Source organism: Oryctolagus cuniculus, chromosome 8, assembly GCF_964237555.1.
Source record: "Oryctolagus cuniculus chromosome 8, mOryCun1.1, whole genome shotgun sequence".
Taxonomy (NCBI): Eukaryota; Metazoa; Chordata; class Mammalia; order Lagomorpha; family Leporidae; genus Oryctolagus; species Oryctolagus cuniculus.
In genome coordinates this window covers 95,372,075-95,398,623 of record NC_091439.1, presented here as the reverse complement: position 1 = coordinate 95,398,623, position 26,549 = coordinate 95,372,075, and the positions used below count along the sequence as shown (strand labels likewise).

Here is a 26,549-nt window from a genome sequence, read left to right as displayed (position 1 = left end):
GGGCGGTTCCCCCTAGCCACTTTCCCCACTTCCGCGGGGGAGCAGCACACCGACGGCTGGCTCTCTCGGGGGCTGCACAGGTGTTCCTTCAGGTAGATGTTCCCCTTAGATGTTCCTCGTGCATGTTGTCTCTCTCCTCCTTTATAGTCCTCTTCCACCAATCCCAACTCGGCTGCCCACACGCCGAGTACGCTGCTCTCCTCCAATCAGGAGTAAGTCCTACAGTTTATTGGTTGAACTGGAGGCAGCTGTGTAGAAGCTGTTTCTCCCTTCTCAGCGCCATATTGTGGGAGAGCAGATGCATAGAATAAGTCTTAATTCCAGTAACTTAGTCTAGTCCGAGTTGCTCCCAGTTGCTCCCCACAGATCCCCCTTTCTTTTTATTTTTGGCGTTGATACACACCTGTCTTCGGTGCCCCGCAGCACACACTCTGCTCTGCTTGCTAGAGTTGTCCACAGGTGCTTACAAGCCCTATCAATCAGGCAAACCGAATCCGGGTCCTCTCTTCACCATGTTGTGAGGAGGTTTTTAGGCGCTGATGCATGCCTGTATTCGGTGCCCTGCAGCGCATGCTCTGCTCTGCTAGAACTGCCTGCAGGTGCTTACAAGCCCTATCAATCAGGCAAACCGAATCCAAGCCTTCTCATTGCCGTATTGTGGGGAGACTTATTGGTGTTGATTCGTGCCTATCTTCGGTGACCTGCAGCTCATACTCTGGTCGAGCTGCCTGCTGGTGCTTATCACCTTACTAATCAGGCAGACCGAATCCAAGCCTTCTCATTGCGGTATTGTGGGGAGACTTATTGATGTTAATTCGTGCCTGTCTTCGGTGACCTGCGGCGCATAAGCTGCTAGCCGCCCGCAGGTGCTCACCACCTCCCTAATCAGGCAGACCGAATCCAAGCTCTCTCATTGCCATGTTGTGGGGAGGCCTTATTTTTCTCTATTTCTCTATCTCCGGGCATTCCTATTTCTCCTATTTTACTTCTATCTGCCAGCATTCCTATTTCTTTCATTTTACTTCTAAACTTCTGTTTCTCTTATCCCTGCGGCTTCCCGGCGCCCGCCCCGAGGCTGCTTCTCGGCGGCTTCCTGGCTCTGAGCCGCTTCAGCCTGCGCGGCTTCCCAGCGCCCGCCCTGCGGCGGGCTCCCGGCTCTGCACGGCTCGGCTTCGCGTGCTCCGCGGTCTCCACGCCCTTCGCGCCCGCACCACGGCCTTCACGCCAGCCCCGCGTTCCCTATCTATTCACGCCCCGTGCTCTCTCTGCACGCGGCTGCTTCCGCGAATCACACAGCGTAGCTCACGTTTCCGCCACCGGCATTCAGTCCAAGTTCCCCGGACTAACCTGGCGAATTCCAACCTGGCGGCCCACGTCTCTGCCTCTGGTTCCAGATCTTCGCCTCTTGCTCCCCGGGGTGACTTGAAGAATTCCAAGGTGGCTTATGTCTCCGCCTCGGCCTGCACTCGCGGCTTCATCCTCCCTAACATTTTTCTCTACCCGGTATGTTTCCCTAAGTTTTCTTCCAACAATATTCCTCCCTCATTTCTCCTGGCCTCTCCCCACAGTCCGTATCCAAGTCTAAGTTTCTTATAGGTTTCACTTTCACTTTCAACCTGCAGTCCATATCTGAGTCTAAGTTTCTTCTTGCTTTCACTTTAAATCCTAACTTCTTTCCCACAGTCCGTATCCGAGTCTATGCCTAGGCTTTCAATAGCTTCTTCTGGCACCTTTTCCGTCCAGCTTTTCCCTAGGCTCTTTGCTAGTCTCTCTCTCCGGTATTTTCCCACTTCTTCCCGTTTCTTCCCTCCTAGGTTTCCTATCCGAGTCACGGCACCATTTGCTGCTCCTCCGCACGCGGAGGAGCCGCACCGGACCAGACGCTTGTTGTTCCCTTTCTTACAAGTCCTTTCTATAGTAAAGTAAGAATAAGTAAACAGCAAACTCCCAAAGCAAGAATGAGTAGAGAGAAATGAGAAAGAACGAAGTAACGAACTTCCCCGTGAACTCTCCAACGCACTCTCCAACCAACCCACACCACCATGCCGTCTCTCTCCCCCTATATAGTCCTCTTCCACCAATCCCAACTCTGCTACCCACACGCCGAGTACGCTGCTCTCCTCCAATCAGGAGTAAGTCCTACAGTTTATTGGTTGAACTGGAGGCAGCTGTGTAGAAGCTGTTTCTCCCTTCTCAGCGCCATATTGTGGGAGAGCAGATGCATAGAATAAGTCTTAATTCCAGTAACTTAGTCTAGTCCGAGTTGCTCCCAGTTGCTCCCCACAATCCCATTCCTGGGAATTTACCCAAGAGAAATGAAATCAGAATATGAAAGAGTTATCTGTACCCCCATGTTCATTGCAGCCTGATTCACAATAGCAAAGATGTGGAATCAATCCAGATGTCCACCAACTTTTGAATGGATAAAGAAATTATGGTATATGTATACTGTGGAGTAATACTCATCTGTAAAAAATACGAAATCCTGTCTTTTGCAACAAAATGGACCCAACTTGAAACCATTATACTTACTGAAATTAGCCAGTCTTAAAAGACAGATGCCATTTGTTTTCCTTGGCCCAAGGTAATTAATAGAGTACTTAAAATGTAATGTGTTTCTATGATATGGATATTTTGAAATTCGATCATTTTTTATAGCACTTGTCTCTTCTGTTGAGGAACAGTGTTGTTTTTTTTCTTCATACTATTTGTTGAACTCTTTTACTTAGTGTGGGATTAACTATATTATTATTAAGTAACCTCAAACTAGATCTTTGTAAAAAGTAAGAGTTAGAATGCAAGGGAGCAGGAAGAAGGTTTGGAGCATGGACAGGAGGGATGGTAAGGTAGTAAGTAACACGATGTTCCTAAATCTGTATATATAAAATACTTGAAATTTTTATAACTTATAATGAAAAAATTAAAACATTTTTCCTTTAAAAAATAAAAGAAGAAACACATTTCAGTGCTGACATATCAATCTGAGATAACTGACTTGAAAATTGTGCCTGAGTTTCTCTGCTAGATGATGGAAAAGTTGTAGATGAAGATGGTGACACAGAAGATTTCCACACAGTTTTGCTCACGTTTTCCTTACCTTTATTGCATATCTTATTTTAAGAATTATTTTCGAACTGCTGTTTTTCACCAGAAGAACTATGGTTGTGTGTTAAATAGGGTCCAACAGTTCTCTCTATGGGCAAAAGCTAAAGCATGCTTTCCTTTGGAATGATCATCATACTGTTAGCTGCTCTCACCAGGTTTAAAATTTGAGCTTTTCCGAAGCATTTCAGCCACAGCAGATTTTCCCCAACTTGTTCCTCAGATTCATACTTCAAATGCTTGGAACCATCTACTCTATTTCCCTTTTGTTCACTCTAGTCAGGCCTGAAAGTGTCTCCCTGTTTTAAGGTTGAGACACTGTTCTGTTGCATTATTTTGTCCTGCATTAAATTGGGTTTTTCACAACTTTTGGCACTGCTGTGCTTAGCTTTTCTTTTCTTATGAGTTGCATATCCACTCTCTATTCTACTATTTCCCCATAAAACCATTGGTAATTTATCCATATTTATTTGTTACGACACTGTTTGTAATACTTATAGTATCAATCTTTTCTACAGATTGGTTCTCTCTAGATTTGTTTTCATAAGACTTCCAATTCTTTTTGTTCATACAGTTTTTCTGGATGAAATTCTTGGCTTTAACCCCTGTTTTCCCAAAGTTGTTGGCCTTTACAGTCTGCTTCAGTCTAGTGTCTACAATGTGCTGGTTGCCGTTGAGGACCCTGGAAATAGCATTAGTAGCTTGATCAGAACCCAGATTCTGAAAAATAGTTCTCTTTCTCCAGGATTGCCATTTAGTTCACCATAACCTGCTTTCTTCTTCAGTGTTCCCTGTGTTGCTACAGGGTGTGTTTTGCACATGTTTCAGTTGCTATGGCTGGGCCTTGGGGATACCCTCAACTCCATGACACAGGCATCAGTGAGGGTGCTGATGGTGGTGGTGGTTGCAGGAATAATAGTGGTAGTGGTGTGGCTGCTGCTACCACTACAAGGAGTGATAGTACGGAGGGTGGCGGCTGTAATGGTGTTGACATTTTATCTGGCCGGGCTTTTCCCTGAAAGCGACTGAGACTTCCTGGCTGATGGTGCAGACTGATGCACTGTCAGGATTTGAGCTCCATGCAAGAATCTATTTGTAATCCTCTGCCTTCATTGTCACACAGCATTCTCCTTGCATTTTTTTCTAACTATTAGGATACCAGTCATATTGTATCAAGGGCCCAATCTACTCCAATAAGAGCTTACTTAGAGTAATTATATTTTCAATGACCCTATTATGAAATAGAGTAACATTCTGAGATTCCAAAAGGACAATACATTGTGAGAGACATTATCCCACACAGTACAACGGGTAAATACAAGAAAGGAATTGCAGTGATTCCTAAATTCTTACTTGGTATGACAGAGTAAGTTGTAAGGCCATTTATTGATATGCTGAAGACTGAGGAAAGAGCAAGTTAGGGACTGGATTCAGAAAAAGGGTAATTCTGGCTGCACATATAGAAATTACTTAGGTACTTATGTACGTAGATCAAAAAGGCAGTTGGTATATGGATTTAGAATTTACAACAGGTGTGTGAAAAGATACATTTGGGCCGGCACCATGGCTCACTAGGCTAATCCTGCACTTGCGGTGCCAGCACCCCGGGTTCTAGTCCCGGTTGGGGCACTGGATTCTGTCCCGGTTGCCCCTCTTCCAGTCCAGCTCTCTGCTGTGGCCCAGGAGTGCAGTGGAGGATGGCCCAAGTGCTTGGGCTCTGCACCTGCATGGGAGACTGGGGGAAGCACCTGGCTCCTGGCTTCGGATCAGAGCAGTGCGTGGGCTGCAGCGGCCATTTGGGGGGTGAACGTGAACCAACGGCAAAAGGAAGACCTTTCTCTCTGTCTCTCTCTCTCTCTCACTCTCTAACTCTGCCTGTCAAAAAAAAAAAAAAAAGCTACATTTGGACTTCCTAAACAGGAAATTGAACAAGATCAGCCAAGTTTAAGCTAATCCCCAGGGTAAATCAACACACAAGGCTTCGAATGAGAGGAAATTTCAGAAGGGAGGTGAGAAGATGTGACGGCTGAGTTAATGGAAAAACACAGGATTTATCTGGTAGGGGATTTCAAATGAAGAGAAGTGTGCTACTTCAAATGAGAAGTGATGGTTGATTACCAAATGTCGCTAAGAGATTGAGTAAAAAGAGCCCAAATTAACTAGATGAAGTTGTTAGTAACCTTGGGAAAAAAAAACTGGTGTCAGGTGTGAAACAAAAGTTGTTGGACTGATTTAATAAGAGAACAACATGTAAGATTGTGGAAAAAATTAATGTTGATACTTCTGTGATAATTGTCATATAGGTAACTCGAAGCACTGGAGAGATATCGAAGTTAAGTATCAGGGATATTTTTTTCTTTACACTAGGGAGATACTAGGGCAAGTGTTTGGCATAGTAGTTAAGACACTTCTTGGGACACCCACATCCCATATCAGAGTGCCTCAGGTCATGTCCTGGCTCTGTTCCTAATCTTAGCTTGCTTCCAAGGCACACCGTGGGAAGAAGCGGGTGATGCCTCAACTAAGTGGGTCAGTGCCTCCTATATAGGAGACCCGGGTTTTGTTCCCAGCTGACATCCTAGACCTATCCTAATCTTGGCTACTGTGAGCCTTTGGGGAGTCACCCAGAAGATGGGGGATCTCACTCTTCATCTCTGTCTCTCTGCCTCTCTATATCCTTTCCTTTAAAACACAAATGTAAACTAAATAGAAAGACAGACAACATAACTGGATACACAAATCTTGTACCATCCTCATCTCATAATAAGGGCAGGCAAACATTAGATATAAAGGAAAGATATTGCTAGAGGTATATCATTGCATAAACAGAAGGGAATGCAATCAAATATCCAAGTGGAGGAATTGTTTAGGAATAGGGATAATTCATCACAATAAACAATTACTTCTCAGTTATAGGCAATGATTATCATAGTTTTAAACAAGCCTTACTTTGTCGAACATTTCTGGCTGAATTCATGTAATCCAGTTGATTCTGGTTGTGATAGAATACCTTGTTGCTCTGGTATCAGTGGTGTGAGCAGTGTGGAGCAACAAAGAATGCCTGCCATGTTAGGAATACCTAAGTCTATTCCTGACTACTGTATAGATATGGAAATTGAAATAATGGGTGAGTGCATCTCACAGCATCACTTAGATAATTATGTGGGAGCTGTTAAACGCATTTCACACTTGTAGCTCTTTCCTTCGAGTGATCACAAAACGTTATGTCTAATGTTAGTTAACTCTTTTTCTGTGTGGTGAAAAACATAAGTTCAATCATTGCATGGGGAAAATGAATATCAACCAAGATGTTTCAGGAGCAAATGAGATAAACATGCAATCATCCTATCTTTTCTTCCACCTTTTCATATCTTTTAATATTCAACTTAAAAGATTCTATTCAGGGCTGGTGCTGTAGTGTCAGCATCCCATATGGGCGCTGGTTCAAGTCCCAGCTGCTCCACTTCTGATCCAGCTCTCTGCTGCAGCCTGGGAAAGCAGCAGACCATGCTAAGTGTTTGGGTCCCTGCACCTACGTGGAAAACCCAGAAGAAGCTCCTGGCTCTTGATCCCTGGCTTTGGATCATCCCAGCTCCAGCCATTGTGGCCATTTGGGGAATGAACCAGCAGATGGAAGATCTTTCTCTTTGTCTTTCCCTCTCTCTGTCTATAATTCTGCCTCTCAAATAAATAATAAATCATAAAAAACATTTTTCAATATCAAAAGTTTTCCATGATTGTTTTCATCATCAATGATAACCTAAGGTTAACATTAAAAAGAATGATAACATTTGAAATGTAATAAAGACAGAACAACTTAAGTATGCCTAAAGGATTAATTTATTGAAATGACTGGAAAGGAAATAGAGTCTGAAAGAAATAATAGTAAGAATTATTTTTGAACATATTTTGGCATTGCTATAACATTTCCAATTCAATGTTGAATTTTGATGGTACTACCTGAATTACAATTTGTAATGTATAAACAACTTACAAGTCAAATTCAAATTAAATGAAATTTCATTTAAGGCATAAAATAAATAAAAGAGTAAGGATTCATTTGCCCATATTGGTTAGTTAAAAAACATTTAGTTTCTGATGACATGATAGAAAGACGGAGAAGATGCCAAAGTTCCAGTCTCAGTCAATTCTGTGGAATACAGAGCAAATGAAAAATTAGTTACGTTACATGACATGATTGCTAACCTTTTCCATTTGTAATTGTGCTGTGACTAATTAATAAAAAAATTGTATCACAAATATACTCTATTGTGCCTTTCCTTGGACATATAGAAAATTCCTAAGGTTCTAAATATCAGTTCACTTTAATTTTTTACTGAAATATCTAGTCTGTTATCACAAAAGGTTTTGTGTCATTAAGATCCTAAAAGTATCATCTTCTCTTCCTTGTTTTGTCTTTTTTTTAACTTATTTTAAATCAACACATAAAGCTTGTACATTTTACAGTGAGCATTAAGGTTAGTGGTTAAGATGCCTATATCCCACACTGGAAGGCCTGACACTGGTTCCTGACTTTGGCTTCTTACTTCAGCTCCCCACCAATGCAGACCTTGGATGTCAGTGATGTTAACTTAAGTCATTGGGTTCCAGCCACACATATAAGAGACTTCAGCTGAGTTCCTGGCTCCTGTTACAAGTCCAGTCCTGGCCATTGTCAACACTTGAAGAATGTACTAGCAGATGGGGACTTTCTCTTTCCCTTTCTCTTTCTCTGCCTTTCTCTTTCTCTGTCTCTTTACACCCATACATTTATGAGGTGATATGTGATGTTTTGTTATATTTTCTATAATGTCCAAGTCAAGATAACTGTATCTATCATCCTCTTCCCTTTTTAATCCTTACATTTAGATTAAGTAATTTTATTTTGAATCATGGTTCAAAAGACAAATTTAAGTGAACCAAATACAAATTTTATAAGGCCTAAACCAGAAATAGTAATGCAAGTTGGTTTTCAACTAAAGCTCAAAGATATTTATATAAAAGTAAAAGAAGTGAGGCCAGTGCTGTGGCTGGCTGCAGTGCTGGCATCCCATATGGACTCTGGTTCAAGTCCCAGCTGCTCCACTTCCAATATAGCTCTCTGCCGTGGCCTGGGAAAGCAGCAGAGGATGGTCCAAGTCCTTGGGCCCCTGCACCAACATAGGAGACCCAGAGAAAGCTTCAGGCTCCTGGCTTCTGATCGGTGCAGCTCCAGCTGTTGCAGCGAATTGGGGAGTGAATCAGCAGATGGAAGACACTGTCTCTCTCTCTCTCTCTCTCTCTCTCTCTCTCTCTGTGTCTCTGTCTCTCTCTCTCTCTCTCTCTGCCTCTCCTTCTCTCTGTGTGTAACTCTGACTTTCAAATAAATAAATAAATCTTTTAAAAAAAGTAAAAGAAGCTCTAGTTTTTATTTTTTCCTAAGCATTATGAATACCAAATGTAAGGACACTGGCCCTTAAAAGCAAGCCAGTCAGATTTGTCAATAACACATAAATAAAATTAAAAGTTATTGTGAATATAAAAGATATATAATGGTAAATAATACTCAACCATTGAGAATAATCTGATAAGTAAGTTTGTCTATGATGGAAACTGCCACTATTTTGGGCTAATGTAGGGGAATTAGTTGTAAAGTGTTGTCAACTATAAAATAGTCTAATCTCCAAAGTCTCAAAACTTACCAAAAATCAGGAAAAGATATTAACTGTGAAATCCTCTTAGACCTTTAAAATAAATAAATACAAAATAAATATACAGTTCACCACTGGAAAACACTTGCCTTAAAATTGTTCAAGGTAATGAAGTCAGCATTTCTATTTTTTCCCTCATGTGTACATATTAAAAATAGAAGATAAAAAAATTTTCAAACTATAGATAATACTAAATGTTCTTAATTTCAGACCTGTTCAGATAATTATATTTAATTCTAGCTTTAATTAACTTTGATCTACCTTAACTCAGATTTCTCAACTAACCAAGAAAATCAGAGGGCCTACAATCTTTTCCTTCAAACACAATTTTTTTTCTGTATGGTGGAGCAAAACAATTGTGTCAGAATTACTGTGGGTGGGCTTTTGCATTGGAATTTGAGTACTGGGAGTTCTCCAGTCTAAGAGTTCTCCAGGTTATCCCAAAGTATAGCTAGTATTGAGAATCACAGATCTAAAATATGATTTTGGGGGCCAGCACTGTGGCTCAGAGGGTTAATGCCCTCGCCTGAAGCACCGGCATCCCATATGGGTGCCAGTTCAAGACCCGGCTGTTTCACTTCCGATCCAGCTCTCTGCTATGGCCTGGGAAGCCAGCAGAAGATGACCCAAGTCCTTGAGACCCAGAAGAAGCTCCTGGCTCCTGGCTCCTGGCTCCTGGCTCCTGGCTCCTGGCTCCTGGCTCCTGGCTTCCGACCAGTGCAGCTCCTGCCGTTGTGGCCAATTGGGGAGTGAACCAGTGGATGGAAGACTTCTCTCTCTCCCTCTCTCTGCCTCTCCTCACTCTGTGTAACTCTTTCAAGTAAATAACTAAATAAATCCTTAAAAAATAAAATATGATTTTGGATCCATTCTTTATACTTTTGTTCTTTCATCCTAGAGCTCTTGAACTTATTCCACCATCATAAACACATCACGAACTCACTATGAGTGATGCAGCAAAATAAGTAAGTTTGCACTTACATTAACTGGGGCTATTGGTTGAACCACAGGGTAGCCTTGATGGGTAGGGAAAAGCAGTTCTTGGAACAGCTGAAGGGCTTGGATAGGCATGTCCCTTTGAGGGTAGGGCACCACTTGTGGGACAATAGGCATGAATTTGGACTGAGGAAGAGAGAGGAGGGCCTGAGGATATGGAATGGGAGTCTGGGGAAAAGGCTGGAAGACCTGGTGCATGAAGGGCAGGAGCTGGGGCAAAAGAAGGTGTTGATTTTTCATCTCCCTGAGATTCAGAATTTGAGAGTCAACAAAGGGGACCGTCTTTGGAGATTTAAGGAAGGGCATCAGTTTGTGCTTAGGGATAATGGTCTCTTTAGCCTTGGGGTCTTCCATTATTTCAGGCTGAAGGAGAGGTAGCAGCATGTCGAGTTGAGCAAGGTTCAGGGTGTTCTGTGGAAGAGTAGGGTAGGGGATGCGCTCAGCAAAAGGAAAGAGTGATTGAATAAAGGGGAGGATTTTATCCTGGAGTTTCTCCTGGAAAGAAGGAAAAGAATCTTTGAGTCCATGATTCAACTTTCCTTGTAATTCATAATGATTTAATCTCCTGTCTGTTGGACAACCACATCTGAGTGAAAGACAAAAAAAAATCTTTCACTTATCTTGCTTAGAAATTACCTTGGGTCATGTGAAGAAAAATGAGTAAAATGCTCTTAGAGAGATTACTCCTTAACATCACTTCATAAGTGAATGCATGAAGCAAAGTGAAGTAAAAATTTGTGGATTTCATTAATTTTTCATTATCCTGAGTTGCTTGGAAAGCTGACGCTGTACACTTTGGTGCCTATGAATGTTGGTCTTTCAACATAGAGTGTTGGTAATAGACAAGATTGCTTTCTCATCATGAATGGAGGTCAATTTTACAATCTTAGAGAAGCAATTCTGATGTTTGTTCTGATTTTTGTTTTATTAAAAACCAGTTTTAATTTGTAGCAAAATTCAGTGAGACCCATAACCTAGCTAGAGTCTAATATTACTTTCCTAGGTAAAAGGTAGTTTTCTCAGGGCTTTCAAGAGGCATCAATTTTATATTGCAACTTGATTTAAACAATATTTTGTGTGAGCATCAAATAATCCATTCATAAAATAAAAAGCTTTAAATATTATAGTTACATATATATGACATAAATGTAAGTATAGGGTTTTATGTTATCCAAGAAACTTCGTGGGTCTTTAAGCAAGCTCTGCTCTTTAATTAAAGTGTAATACTATCACATGGTTGTGGACTCAGTGATGGTGTACCTCACTTCTCTGATCTTTGTAATGAGACTGCTCGAGCATTTTCAACAAATGTTACTGTAATACATACAAAATGTAAAATAAGTGAATATACCAGCTCATAAGCATAACAGAGAAGGTATCCTTACAAATACTCTTAGCTCACAGGTGAAGACATTGAAGAGCAAACAAACATGTGACCCAGTTTATAAAGGTGGTAAATGATCAATTGAGGATTTCTGCCTTGCTGCCTTTACACCTTTCATTACTATGTTCACCTTGAAAATTACAGGAACATAGTTTCCAATCTGGAAGTAATTGTACTAATATACTTTTACTTATATGAGGATGACTCAAAAAGTTCATGGAAAATTAAATTAAAAGATGTTTAATCTTGTGTAGAACACTTTGAAATCATGCATAAATTTTACATAATCTGTATTGTTAATGAATTTTTTCTGGAAATTGAATCTTTGCACCGATTTCAAAATCATTTGTACCAAATTAAACTTATTTTTAAATTTCATTTTCCACAAACTTTTTGAAGACTCCTCATGTATCATTAGTAATATCATGAAATATTTAGCCATAGTTGAAAAATTGATTATGAGTTTAAAAATGCATTTATTGCTTAGAAAGTATATTGATTTTGTTTATATTTATTTTACAATGCTTATTGGATGCATGGCATTTATGTTATTGCTATTCTTCAGACTACTAAATGTATGCATTTTAAATATTTTTGTGTTATTATGTGTCATAATAATTTTAGAAATATCCACATCATGACAAATACCTCTCTTAGCAGCTGTTCCACGTGCTTAATCGTCTCGAGTTTCTGCTAAAAACAAAATATATATAGAGAGAGAAATGTTACCACTTTTGAAAAGCTAGCATGGGGAACTTGCAAAATAATGACAATTTTGGAGGTCTTACCTTGTTGATATGTGTAATTTCCTTCAGAAAAATGAAAAAGAAAATCATATTTAGTTTTACTAAATAGTTTTACTGAAACACTTATACTTAAATAGAAATAAAAAATGAAGGCATTTAATAGGTTAATGTGCATGCTTCTGTTTGATAACCGGATGATTGTTGAAATTTTCATTTATAGTATTCTACATAAGTGTCTTGTATAAAAGAAAGTGAGATGAATACAACCAAGAGGTGAAAGAAAGCTAGTGAAACTAGTACAAAAAGAGGTATTTAATTGCCGCTGATTTCTCTCTAAAATCATATTACTTTCTCTGAGGACAAATGATTTCTAACATCCCATGTGGTTCTAAAAAAAAATTGCCATTGAAAATACATTTAAATAACAATAGAAGCAAAATAATAGTAATACAGTTTACTTATATGTAAGGCTTCCAGTGAATTATAGAAAATAAATACCTCCTCAATGGATCTTACGGCTTTTGTGAAAAGACATTGTTCTGATGACGGCATACCAAAAAAGAATTGTGGAAGGATACATATCTACTTGGTTCTCCCAGGAAGATTTCTCATTGCTTCTTGTTTACTAAAGTGACAATTCTAATTACAAATTATGTCCCTTTGCATTTCTGCCTGTTGGTACATCACAGGCTCTGTACTGTCATGACATCTGGATTCTCTCCATTTGTGCACTGTTTCTAGTCAATGTCTCATCCACAAAAGGACTGGATAAATGTTACATGTGGATGAGGTCAGAACGGAGGGAGTCCAGAAACCAGGACTATACAGCTCATAGAACAAGGGATGAGGTGTTGGCAAACTGACACAACTGAAGTAGTAAGCCTACATAGAAAGATCTAGAATAGTGACTCCCCAGCATTTATTCTGATTGTAAACATATATAAAGGGAATTTACATCAGAACTTATATGTCAGAACAGGACAGTAACTGCTGTGATGTAATGTAAGACACATATGGTACTCTGATTCACTGTTCTAAAAAAAAGAAATTGCCTCTGAAAAAAGCTTGTCTTACCTCGCTGCTGGAAACACTTCCTACAGCCTGTAAAAAAAAAAAAAAAAAAAAAAAAAATAGGGAAAAAAGATCAGCAACCAGCTAAGAGCCATTTCAGAGAATGTTACTGCTTTATGGCTGGAATATTTTCTCTGGAGAAAAAAAATTCTTACCTCTGTGGGAACACTGAGTTGTTCCTTCTGAAAAAGGTAAAAAAAAATCTTTTCAGTTTCTATAGCTAATTCATGATTAAACGTGTTTTCTAGTAAATTTTTAGCTCCATAAAATTCTTTCACAAATTTGAGAAATAAAAACATATTATGTGCCTTTCAAAAAACTTGAAACATTGCTTTAAAGTCTTTTATTTCCACTGTAATAAGATATATTTACAGGGGGTGCCCATACTTGCAATTGTATGTGTATATTACATTTTCTTGCTGCTTTTCTGTTTCTCTCTTTTTCTTATGTTTTGTTTTGTTGCTGATCGTTGTTGTTGTTTATTGATATGTTTGTTTGCTCTTTAGGACTGGCAGCAGTTTACAGAAAGCATTTATCTGAGTTTTGGGACTTACAAGAAACTGTTGAGACAATGGTTGAACGTAATTGACTTTCATGGAAACCAAGCAAGTTCTGCAGAAAACCTCCGTTGCTTGTATGCTACTGTTGGCGATGTGGTTTGTAAGCGGGTACATAGTTCCCTGTATTTTCGTTATTGAGAACTTTCTTTTGCACATACCTCCCTTGCAAGAGCGAGAGCCACCAGGCAGGCAAGAATGAGGACCTTCATGACTGCCAAGTCCTGTGAATGGAGAGACAAGGGAATTAATCAGTCAATCAATTAGTCAATCAGGTCAATGTTTTTACTTGAGTAGGGCTAGTGTTCCTTTAAAAGACATCCAAGATAATGCAGTAAAAATGCTTGCACTTCACCGTAAAAAAGTAAAGAAGTTTTGTCAGATGATCAAATTCAAAATCTTCCCTGGTATAAAATTCAAATTTCACTACTCTCCTCCATGCTTCTGATTTTCTCTCTCACTCACACTACCATGCTTTACTTTTTGAAAGGGATAAAGTTATCAATATTTACAGAAATATGTATTGATTCATATATTCAAAAATATTTATTTAGCATCTTTCATTGTCAGTGTCCAGGTACTAGGAATGCAGCAATGAGCAAAATAATAAGATTTTCGTCCTAAAGCAGACTCAATTCTACAACAGGTAACTGATCAAGAAAATGCATACAATTATAATTGACCCTTTATTTTGATTTTTTTCTGCCAAACAGTTGCCATGCATATCTAGTTGAATTGATCTGCTCATTTTCAATGAAACTGAAATTTTCATTTGTTGTTTCCTTTATTTGCTTCATTCCCCAGATGATTTTTTAGATGATAGGTTTGAGTTTTCTCCATCTGTCCCCACTGTGTAGTCTTCCTCCCCATACACCAAATCATGTCTCTTCTCATTATGCCATGTGATTTTAGAGATAACTCTCCAGGTTGCTTCTCTTGCTATTTTTTTTTTTCCTCACCCTTGAGCCGGGTAGAGCTTTGGGTTTTTTATTTTATTTTTTTGACAGGCAGAGTGGACAGTGAGAGAGAGAGAGACAGAGAGAAAGGTCTTCCTTTGCCGTTGGTTCACCCTCCAATGGCCGCTGCCGCACCGCGCTGATCCGAAGGCAGGAGCCAGGTGCTTCTCCTGGTCTCCCATGGGGTGCAGGGCCCAAGGAGCTGGGCCATCCTCCACTGCACTCCCTGGCCACAGCAGAGAGCTGGCCTGGAAGAGGGGCAACCAGGACAGAATCCGGCGCCCCGACCGGGACTAGAACCCGGTGTGCCGGTGCCGCAAGGCGGAGGATTAGCCTAGTGAGCTGCAGCGCAGGCCTTCTCTTGCTATTAAAATGCACACTGATCCCTTGATGACTTACAAAGGGCTACTTCCTCTTGCCTACTCCCTAACCCCAAGCTACCTCTTATGAAATATATGTTAATACTTTTGATCAAAATATACTAAATGACCTCTATGATTTTCTTGTTGCATTTTTAAATTTTTTTTTTTATCTGAAAGACAGAGAGACATACACAAGACAGAAAGGCAGTTAGAGAACTCCTATCTGTTGGATCACTCCCCAAATGCCAGCAAAGGCTGGGGCTGGGTCAGAACAAATTCAAGAGCTGTGAATTCACTGCAGTCCTCCCACCTGGGTGACAGGTATCCAACTAGTTGAGCCATTACCTGTTGCCTCTCAGGCTGTGCATTAGCAGGAAGCTGGAGTTGGAGCAGAGTTAGGACTCAAAGCCAGGCACTCTAACATGATATCCTAAGGAGCACTTTAACCACTAAGCCAAATATCCTTCCTTTTTCTTGCATTTTAAATCATTTATTTTAAAAATTAATTTTTATGCCATAATAATATTTGACACTCGATCTTCATTTTCATATTTTTAAACTAAATTTCTGAAATTCAAACAGTTCTCAGAATAAAGTTCTGCTTCTGAAAACTGTCATCTCCTGGGCCCAGTGCTGTGGCATAGTGGGTTAAGCCTCTACATGCAGCATGGGCATCCCACATGGATGCAGGTTTAAGTCCCCACTGCTCCACTTCCAATCCAGCTCCATGCTAATGCCCTGGGAAAGCAGTGGAGGAAGGTCCAAGTGCTTGGACCCCTGCACCCACATTGGAGACCCAGGAGAAGCTCTTGATTCCTGGCTTTGGCCTGGCCCAACCCTGGCCATTGTAGCTATTTGGGGAGTGAACCAACAGAAAGAAGACCTCTCTCTGTGTCTTTCCCTTCCTCTCTCTCTGAAACTCTGCCCTTCTGATAAATAAAATGAATCTTAAAAAAAAGAAAAATATCCTTTCCAATAGTTGAAGGTTGAAATAATTCCATTTGTGAAAATAATTTTTTGTTTTTCTTATGAATGGTTTATAATTATTTATTAATTTTACCTTGCCTGAGACACCATAAATTTCCAAAGGAGTTTTTCTTGTAAAGAGTTCAAAAAAATGTAACACAAGGCAATAAACAAGTAAAGTAAGAAGAATCTCACTGCATTTTCTATCTCTTAAACGTAGTATTTTGTATACTAGTTTTTAAGCAAGAATTTTATTATAGACTGGTATACATCTACTGTTTTCAAATCATCTATTTCCTTTGTGTTTTGTTTGCAAGACATCTTTGTCGCATGTAGAATTTTCTTAAAATGTAGAATAATTTGATTTTTCAGCTTAACTCTGTATCTCCATGTCTCCATTATAAGATTATTTTGAAATATTATAAACTAGATGATAAACTGGGAAACTGGAGAGTCTAGGCAACTTAACTTTAATGAGTACACTCTTCTTCTAAAAAGTTTATGAATATTTAGGATATTGTATGTTCCCACTCCCTCCATCTGTTTCTTGACTTAGCATGCTACATATTGGTAAAAAAAAACTTTCCCAATAATTATTCATCTTCTAAAGCTAATTTAAATATATTTGTTTTATGGTTTTAATATGTTAAGTAAATTTGAAGACATTTAATTCAAGAAATAGATATCATCTTAATATTAAGTATTAGCTAGTTTTGCTACACATATTAAATTAGTTACTACATTGCATAGGATTTACAAGGCCTATATGATCTTTGTATGTTTTGTTAAATATTTCCAGGCATCCTATTTTTTCTAAGTGTTAAAAATAATTTTAGTACTATCTTAGGTAACTTTATTTCAAAAACTGTATTTTAATCATATTCTGAAATAAAGGTTGGGTGAGTAAATGAAATTCATACCTAGAATTCTTACCTTTATTCCAAGGTGGAGGACAAGAAGTGAAAATGAAGCTGGGTGGATGATGTTCTCTGCTTTTGGGGATGCTTATATACTGCATTTAATGACATGCTAATTTTGTGGTTTGAAAAAAAAAATCGATTTTGAGTTTCAATTCCAAGAACTCCATATGATTAGAAAATGATTTCTACTCATTATCTTTCCCCAGAAATTCTGGGGAGCATTGAGACAAGGCAGTAATTCATAGGCCTATAAAGGAAATGTGTCCAGGAAATGAATTGCCCAATAATAAACACAATGGCTGGAGAAGAGTGGTGCTCCAGCCTAGTCTCCAAGATACTAATGTGAGCACTATTAGGTTTCTTTTGGGTCTAGGGAGGCCTAAAGATCTCAGCTGTAGGGAAATTCTATATGAACACCAACGATACACAGGGGCTCACAAAGACCATGACTTCATGATAACCTGAACAGTCCTTTATGTCACAGTGGAGTAATTAACAAAGCAACTAATTCATGAGGATAGCTTAGTCAAATGTTTAGTGTCAAGAACCATTTGATTTAGAAAAAAATAAATATTTCCGCTCAAACCAATATTTTGCACACAAGAGTGGTATACCTCCCTCTAACATGGAACAAGTCAAAAATGGAAACTGGATGGCTACTACAGGTGTTCTGGCGATGTATTTACCTGACGAATACTCATTATCTTTTTCTGCTGTTGGCATACTAGTAATAATAATAGATACTTTTTCAAAGTATTAAGCCCAGTCCTGGCATTAAGCACTTTACAGATAGTATCTTGTACAATTGTCACAAAAACAAGTTGAGGCATCTATCCTCCAGGTAGAGGTTATTGAGATACCAAAAGTTTAAGTAACCTGCTCAAAATTATATTGATTGTTAATGACAAGGACACCATTTAAATTTAGATTTATTTGACTACAGGCAATTCTCTTTGATAACATGTATATATCACAGGCTTTGTCATAACTCTCGTAAGATATTGTTTAAAAAAGTGCAGAATTTAATTATGGCTGGAGAAATAAAAAAAATGTGAGTGTGAGCAGAGAAGCTTGTCATTAAGGAACTGTTATTTTCATGAAACTATCAAGAATGAGTAGAATTTTGAGGAAAGATTAAATAGGAATAAAATATTTCAGCTAAAGTCAATGCAATAACTTGAAGGGCGATATAGTAAGTGTAGAGACACATAGAAATTTTAGAGTCCAAGTTACAATTGCAGAGGTTTGACAGAGTCAGGTCATAGATATCTAGATCTCAAGTGTGTTAATGTGTCATACTTCAGTAGCAACTGGAAAAGATGGTAAATATTTGAAAGAAAGGTGGATTGTGCAATTTCTTGAATTTTACAACTTAATGACAATAACTCAGGTGAACTAATAAGGGGATTTTATGTGATATCATTACAGCAATCTAAGACAGATAATACTTTTATCTCAATTAGGGAGATGGTGCAGGGCATCCTAGACAGAGGAAGGTAAATGAATCATTAAAACATGGGATAACTAGTACTCAAACAGTATTTTTCACTTTATGTTTCTGTGTGGGAGCAAACTGTTGAAATCTTTACTTAATGTATGCTAAACTGATCTTCTGTATATAAAGAGAAACGAAAATGAATCTTGATGTGAATGGAAGGGGAGAGGGAGTGGGAAAGGGGAGGGTTGCGGGTGGGAGGGACGTTATGGGGGGGAAGCCATTGTAATCCATAAGCTGTACTTTGGAAATTTATATTCATTAAATAAAAGTTTGAAAGAAAAAAAAAACATGGGAGTATGGAAAATTGGGAAAAATCTATGTCTGTACTATGATTGAGTGATTGGAAAATTACCCATGTTATAAAACAGAAATAAAACAAGGAGCAAGAATCTGAGTCAAATTTTGTGCATGGTACGTTTGAAGGTGTTCAGGTTTTGTGCTCAAGGGAGAAGTCATCAATCAGTACACTTACAGAGATGATTTCTTTTCTCAAGTGAGTATATGCACTTCCCTAGGGAAAGGGTAGCAAGCGAGAAAGGAAATTGTCCAAGAATGCAACTCAAATATCTTTGGTTACTCACTGAATAGTAGAGCAGAGAAATACAGAATGACAAGAAGAAATTTGAAAGTCACTTTCTTCTTGAATTCTCTGTATTACTAGAAGAAATAAGAGAGGTCAAGAGATAAAATCCTACGAAGATGTGAAGTAGGATGGAAGTAGAAAGAGATTTTTAGATATAGCAAAGCATTATCACTATAGCCATTGAAAAATACTCCAAATGGTTAACAACAAAGTAATTCACAAGTAATTAAAGGTAACATATGTCTACTGCTCTTCTGAGTCTCTTAGAAAAAGAGATGAAAAGATTTATGTGATGGTGAATGTATATTTAGAGACAGAATCATAGGAAGGTGTTTTTAGCATAGGGAGAAATTGTTACTTAAAGAGACCAGTGGGGAGACAGAGATGAAATAGATGGAAGGAGTGGGAACAAATTGATGGAATAAGTTCACTACTATCAGGGTCTCAGTAAAAAAGAATAAGACCTACAAAATGCACCAATTTTCTTGAGACAAGATAAGATGAGTAAATATAAAAGTTATTATGAGATATAAGCTAGGGATATTAGGCTTTCTTACCTTTCTAAATGAAGTGGAAATAGGGATTTCAACTGACATTGAGGAAAGTCATTTTTCGTTTTCAGATCTCTAAATGAAATGAGACAAAATCAGAAAGAAAAGTACTGATTATTCTCACTTGTATGTGGAATGTAAAAATATGCTGAATACATTAAAACAGAGTAGAATGATGGTTCCTAGTTGAAATATGGTGGGAGCTGGAGAAATATAGGTCAAAATATAAGAAGTTCTTGTTATATAGGCTAAATAAGTGTAAAGATTTATATATAACATGAGAATTATAGCCAATGATACTTTATTGTTTCATAGAAATTTGCTGAGAATATATTTAAGATGTTCTTAATCACAAGAAAGAAAACACAGCTACATTAGGCGATGGATGGGCACATTAATTTGCTTAAGTGTACTATCATTTCAGTATAAATACATGAGGATACTTCAGAAAATTCATGTAAAATGTTCATTGTCTTTTTTTCCATTCTTTTTTCTTCTCTCTCTCTCTCTTTCTCTCTCTCTCTCTTTCCTTTGGAAAGACAGTGATAGCTTCCATCCATTGACTTGCTCCCCAAATGGATGAAAGAACCATGACAGGGTAGGATTTAAGTCAAGAACTGGAAGTGTAGTCTAGGTCCTCCCATGTGGGTGGCAGGAAATCAACTTCTTGAGCCATCTCTGTTTTCTCCCAATGTCTGCATTATTAGGAAACTAAAGTCAGCAGTAGTCAGGTATCAAACCCAGTTACTCCTACATGAGAAATGCATATCTTAACCATCATCATGACAAGCAGGCCAAACGCATTATTTTTAAATCCTTTTTCCATGAATTTTTAAGCATTCTCATATACATATATGTAAACATCATGTTGTACCCTTTATAATAAAGGTTGTACCTACATAATAAGAGGAAATTTTTGGTTTAAAAACCAATAAGCAATAATTATGACATACATAGATCAGACATCAGATGTACAGCAGTTAAAGATAGGTAAGGTTGGGGTTGATTATGTTTGTGTTGAAATTTTTAACCATGAGCTATTTATTGATATAGGAAGGAGGTGAACATGTAGTTGAGTAAGAAACCAGAGTACTAAAAAGGACTTTAATGAATAGGAATATTAAAAATGTAAATACCAGACATAATGAGAGTGAGAAATCTCAAGAAGTGTAAGATTAGAGCTTTTATCCGGATGGGAATTTTAGCAAAGAGACTCTCTGGATCACAATAGATCCAATAAATACCCAGGCATTGCAGAACCCTGAAACTAAGTGGTTTGAAGATTGTTGAAAGGAAGGACTGAAATAATTCCATAGTAACTAACAATGTTTTGCTAGACACTTAATTAGTTGCCCAAAAACAACAATGAATAATTGGCATAATTTTTAACTCCAAGGAGATAAAAATCTCATAGGAAAACAAACGAGAAAACCTCCTTTTTCTGTAATATAATAATAAATAAATAAATAATTTAATAAATAAAAATTTAATAAATCAATAATAAAGTGCAATAGGCAGGAAGGGAAGATGGTCATAGGGTTAATGTCAGGTCATTAGTCCTGAGCAGAATGTTGAAGCCAGATTTAAAAAAGGTTGACATAGGTGCTGGCACAGTGGCACAACAGGTTAATCCTCTGCCTGCGGCACTGGCATACCATATGGGCACTGGTTCTAGTCCTGGCTGCTCCTCTTCCAATCCAGATCTCTGCTGTGGCCTGGGATAGCAGTAGAAGATGGCCCAAGTCCTTGGCCCCTGCACCCACATGGGAGACCAGGAAGAAGCTCCTGGCTCCTGGCTTCGGATTGGCACAGCTCCGGCCATTGTGGCCATTTTGGGGGAGTGAACCAATGGAAGGAAGATCTTTCTCTCTGCCTCTCCTTCTCACTGCCTGTAACTCTACTTTTCACATAAATAATAAATAAAATCTTTTAAAAATTTTTAAAAATGTAGACATAAAAGGGGAAGAGAATTCTAGGCTGAAAATGCAGAAAGAGAGGAATCTTGGGTTTAAGAAGCAAGTAACTGCAACTAAATGAAGTTGTGAATTTAGATCATGAAGTAAAAAGAAATAAATAGATGTCAAGAACAGAGAAAGAGAAGTGGGACAGACGATGGAGAGCAAAGCATGCTGTACTCCTAAAGCTGTGAATTTTGCTCTGAGATGGCAGGGATCTGTTGAAGCTTTGTCAAGTGGAGAGTAACATTTAGAATGGCTACTTCTAGAGAGCAAAATATCAGTGCAGATTAATTCAAATGGAACTGTCTAGGTTTAGACTAATGTTTTTTGTTGTTATTGTTTTCTATTTTGTTTTGTTTTGCTTCTGCAGTAAATATTTATTGCTTATAATCATGGATGCACAGAAAAAGATGGAAGCAAAAAAACAGAACTGAAGTCCAAAAGGAAACAGGGTCTTGACAGAGAGAGAAGCTGAGGCAGGCCTCCAAACACTTGATTTTTTTTCCTTTTTACCAAAGCTTTGTTGCTTCTTTAGTTACTGATATTTATAAAAAGCATTTAACTGATTGTGTTTGGTGCTACTTATTCTTGTGATATTTTTCTATTCTTTTCCAATAACATACATTCGACACAAGCACAGAAAGATGTCCTTCTAAAGTATTCAGGAGGAGTATAGACCTAACTAGTGACTTTCATCCATACCATAGCTTGAAACAGTGTCATGCTAGACTTACGGGACAGAGACTCCCTCCTGACTGTCATAGGTATTGTATATTGTTTAGACAACCCAACGTCTATTGTATGATGAAAATTTCAGTGTTATTTGTTATAAGGCTACATTCATACTGAGCCAGGAGGAGGCCAGGAAAAAAAAAAATGATGAAATGGCCTCAATGTCCTAAATCCAACCAGGAAAAGCCCTGGCTGCCCAATGTGCCCTTCTGTATTAGCTTTAGGTTGCCAAGGCCACAGGCAGCAAAGTTTGATTTCTCAGAAAATTAGTACAAAAGCAGGCATGCCCTAACTGCTCTCCATTTCCTCTTTAGTTTCTCAGAAAACTGCTTCACATCGTTGTGCAATAGAGAAGCCTTATCTTTGGGACTCTGGCACCGATTTTGAAGTGCCGACGATCATTACACTCACAGAGTCAACGAGGCCAGAGAGTAGGCCAAACCATTATCAAAAAAGTATTAACAATGCACCAAGAGCCTTTTCCAGGAAAAAAAAAATATTCGAGAAGTCAGAGATTGAAGATGAACCGAAGTGCTAGCAGCTGGGTAAGAGTAAGGAGCTAGTGACAAGTAAGAGGAAAATTATCCTGTGGGGAATCCAGGATTTGGAATGAGCCACTTAGAAGTTGCCATTTTCAGATAGTAAAATGAGAATTGCACCCACTGAAAATTTATGATGATCTTGGGTGAGGAGCAAGATATTAGCAGTGTTAATGTTCTAGGATTATTTATCATATACAGAATTTGTTCAGCTACATTTCTTTCCAAATATTGGGTAATGGATCTGAGATATACAAGAAGGATATTTGACTGAAATCTTGCAAATAACAAAGAAGTAAACAGATATGAAATCAGGATAAAGAGAAAAAAAAAAAGATGTTCAAAAAGAAAGAACTGAAACAAACCCTAGATATCATCACTGGATATTCTAATGATATTTTAGGAAAAAAGGGCCATGTTTAACCTTAAAATTTGCACTGTTTTCTAGAAATACTACAGCTATTTAAGGATAGAACTGAAACTGGCAGCCTGTCTCCTGAGTAATATTTGAAACGGTGCTTAATAATTTCACCAAAATGTAGTTATTGGGGGAAATAAAACAAAAAAACAATGTGAATTCGTATAAGGATTCAACTTTATAAGCAACATAAGATAATTGCCAAATTATTATGTAGAAAGGTAAAGATAGCTTAGAATTTCAAATGCCATCCATGAAATTATTTGAATATAATAAAATGAAATCTTATCCAAAATACTGTCGTTAAAATTAATGTTTTATGATAATCTTCAATCATTAATAACAAAACTACTTTCTAAGCAGATGTCATAGAAGCATTAAGTCCAAGATCCTGGTGCACAGGACATGCTTCATCAGAGCCCAGTTGCTCTTACGTTAAGTGGAATCATTAAATTTCATTCAAATTGAAGATGCATTTATGGAACACATACTTTTGTTAGATCAGGATTTCCTAACACTGACACTAATGATACTAAGGCAAGACAATTATTTGTGAGCTGTCCTTCTAAGTGTGAAATGTTTAGCAGTATCTGATTCTATCCACACGATGCCACTAACACCAACAAACCAGCAGGTAGAATCAAAAATGTCTCAAGAGAACTCAGGAAAAAAAGTAGCCATTGAGTTAGAACCACTATAGTACATGGTGCAATAGGTTACCCAAGGATACAAACATGAAGATGGCATGATCTGTGCTAATATGCATATCAAAAATAGGACATAATAGCCATCTAGACTTTTTCTTAATGTAAGTGATTTCATCATTCCACATTGTTAATGTCATTCTTGCAGGTCTTTAACACCATTTTTTTTTTTTTTTTTTGACAGGCAGAGTTAGAGAGAGAGAGAGACAGAAAGAAAGGTCTTCCTTCCGTTGGTTCACGGCTGGCGCGCTGTGCCGATCCGAAGCCAGGAGCCAGGTACTTCCTCCTGGTCTCCCGTGCAGGTGCAGGCCCCAAGCACTTGGGCCATCCTCTACTGCCTTCCCGGGCCACAGCAGAGAGCTGTACTGGAAGAGGAGCAACCAGGACAGAATCTGGTGCCCCAACTGGGACTAGAACCCAGGGTACCAGCGCCGCAGGCGGAGGATTAGCCAAGTGAGCCGCGGCGCCGGCCCTCTAATACCATTGACTCCCTATTATTTATGCCACAAGAACCTAGAATGTTAAAAAGGATTCTGCCAATTTTCAATTCCTTTTATGTTTATGTATTCCTTTTTTCCCACTCTTTGATTTATAATGCTTACTATCACAACTTTGTATGGTATACTCAAATCTCCTACTTATCTCTGACTTTAGTATACCTTAGTATAACAGTTTAACAGAATTATCTCCCCAGTAAACCCAAATTCTAACTTTTACTTCTATAAAAGTAGCTGAGAAAAAATAATCATTAAAACTGTTCTTATTTTAAATTGGAGGTTTCTGAAGAGGTCAAGCAGTTGTATTATTTATTTTCTCCTCAAATGGCCACAATGGCCAAGGCTGGGCCAGGCCAAAGCCAGGAGCCAGGAGCTTCATCCGAGTCTCCCACATGGGTGGCAGGGGTACAAATTCCTGGGCTTTCTTCTGCTGCTTTCTCAAACACATTAGCAGAGAGCTGGATTGGAAGTGGATGCAAACCGGTGATCACATGCGATCATATGGGATGGCAGTGTATTGGTGTTGGATTTACCCACTTGTGCTTATATTATAGGAATAGTTTCCTAAGTAGCTTCACTGCATTATCCCTTTACTTCCTATTTAAATGAATACTCTTAAATGCAGTTTCAAATTTGTAGTATCTCCATTTTCTACACATAGCCTTCCAATATTGTCTTTTTACTGTCAGCTTAAAGTCCAACATAATTAAAATTACCTAAAACACTTTATGTGGTTATCTCCCATTGCTTCCCTTTCATGTGTCCGACACTGTCCATCTTGTTCCTTTTTGTTGTTGTTTCTGTTGGATGCTTTGCTTTGCGATCTTGGCATACTAGGCGAGCTGTCACTTGGGTACTTCCACTTGGATGATTCTACAGTCTGAAATGCCTCCTCTAGATTACCCACATGGGCTCCTCCCTCTCATCTGTCAGGTCTTTCCTCACCTTTTCCAGGAAGCTTTCCTTGGCCATGTCACCCAGTTTTCTTCCTAAACCTTCCTTCCTTACTTCCTTGACTTTTTTCTTAGTATACGATATAATCTAAGTCCTAGTTTTTCATTTCTGCTATCTTCAATTATTCATGATTGTATTATCTATCTCAAACTAGCTTCCATTCAAACATGTTTTAATAAATTAGTATGAGCTTGTTTTTGGCAAAAAAAAATGAAATCCATGCATTTTTCTGTTATATGTCTTTCCATGAACTTTCAGTGCTAGTGCAATTTTTTTAGTTTTGATTATTAATCAATAAAGTAATAAATTTGTAGTTTTGGTGTAATTCATCTCCAAAATTTAGATCAGGTAATTAACTCTGTCTTGGATTTCTCTATATGCGGTTGCCTTTAACCTTGTCTGTCTCAAAATTATGCAGTATACCCTAAAGAGCAGGAACAAAACTTGTCATTTTGTATTTCCAGAGTCCAAGAGATTCTTTGCTATCTAGTTGTTGGTCACATATATTGTTTCATATTTGTCAGTTACAGTTTTTATTTCGTTATTTCAGACAGATTTTTATTTAACAATAATGTTTCAGCATATATTGCACTCCACTTTTGTTACTGGAGAAATGGTAGAAGTGGAGGAGGAGAACAAATAGGGAGAGGGAAACCCAGTAAAGTATTACTGTAAATATACATTCATGAGTTACATCCTTAAGTTCACAATCGAATACCATACTTGTGACATAGCAGTAGCTCTCTGTTGATGTTTCCCTTGAAAATGAAAGATCATAGCATTTTCAAAAGTACTCAGGTTATAGAAAACAAAATATCTGCTTTACTATTAATAAACTGTCAAGACATGATCTGGGCCACTGCTCTTCCAAAATGACTTACTATTTTTCCTGGAGTGTGAGACCATAAGTAACACAAAGAAGTTACTTCTGTGTTTATAGTTTAATGTTCCTCTTTCTCACTGTCATACATAATCCCCAGATATCCCGACTTGTTGAAGCAGGAAATAGTACCTGGAAAAATGTCTACACCTGGTGCTCAAACTTCAACACAGATGAGTTCATTTTAATTATAGATTATAAATGTGTATACTAGCATCTATAAATGTAACTTATCCAGTAGTTTGCTGTGATTTGGTACTGCCTTTGGTCATTTTTTGCCACTGGCCACGAATATCATAGATCTAATAACAGAGACTACTGATGTTGATTAAATGTGTGAGTGAAGCAAAAAGCTGGCAACAAAGTAAAAGAGAGACAGAAGAAGGAAAAACTAAGGAAGGAGATCGTTAGCTGAATCCTCTTTGCAGTCTTTTCTGTTGATGGTGTACTAATACTGGATTTTGTTTTGCACAGGAAAAATCTGT

The 26,549-nt window shown here is 38.2% G+C and overlaps 1 protein-coding gene across 1 annotated transcript; it reads right to left on the bottom strand.

Annotated features, from left to right (window-relative positions):
- Nucleotides 1-6,924: 6,924 nt before the first annotated feature.
- Nucleotides 6,925-16,814, bottom strand: CSN2 (casein beta). Its single transcript, NM_001082759.2, is given in 9 exon segments — nucleotides 6,925-7,252; nucleotides 8,784-8,825; nucleotides 9,774-10,283; nucleotides 11,821-11,865; nucleotides 11,961-11,981; nucleotides 12,993-13,019; nucleotides 13,145-13,171; nucleotides 13,708-13,770; nucleotides 16,764-16,814. Coding segments are annotated over 7 exon segments (687 nt in total). The 5' UTR covers nucleotides 13,759-13,770; nucleotides 16,764-16,814; the 3' UTR covers nucleotides 6,925-7,252; nucleotides 8,784-8,819.
- Between the last annotated feature and the right edge of the window lie 9,735 nt (nucleotides 16,815-26,549).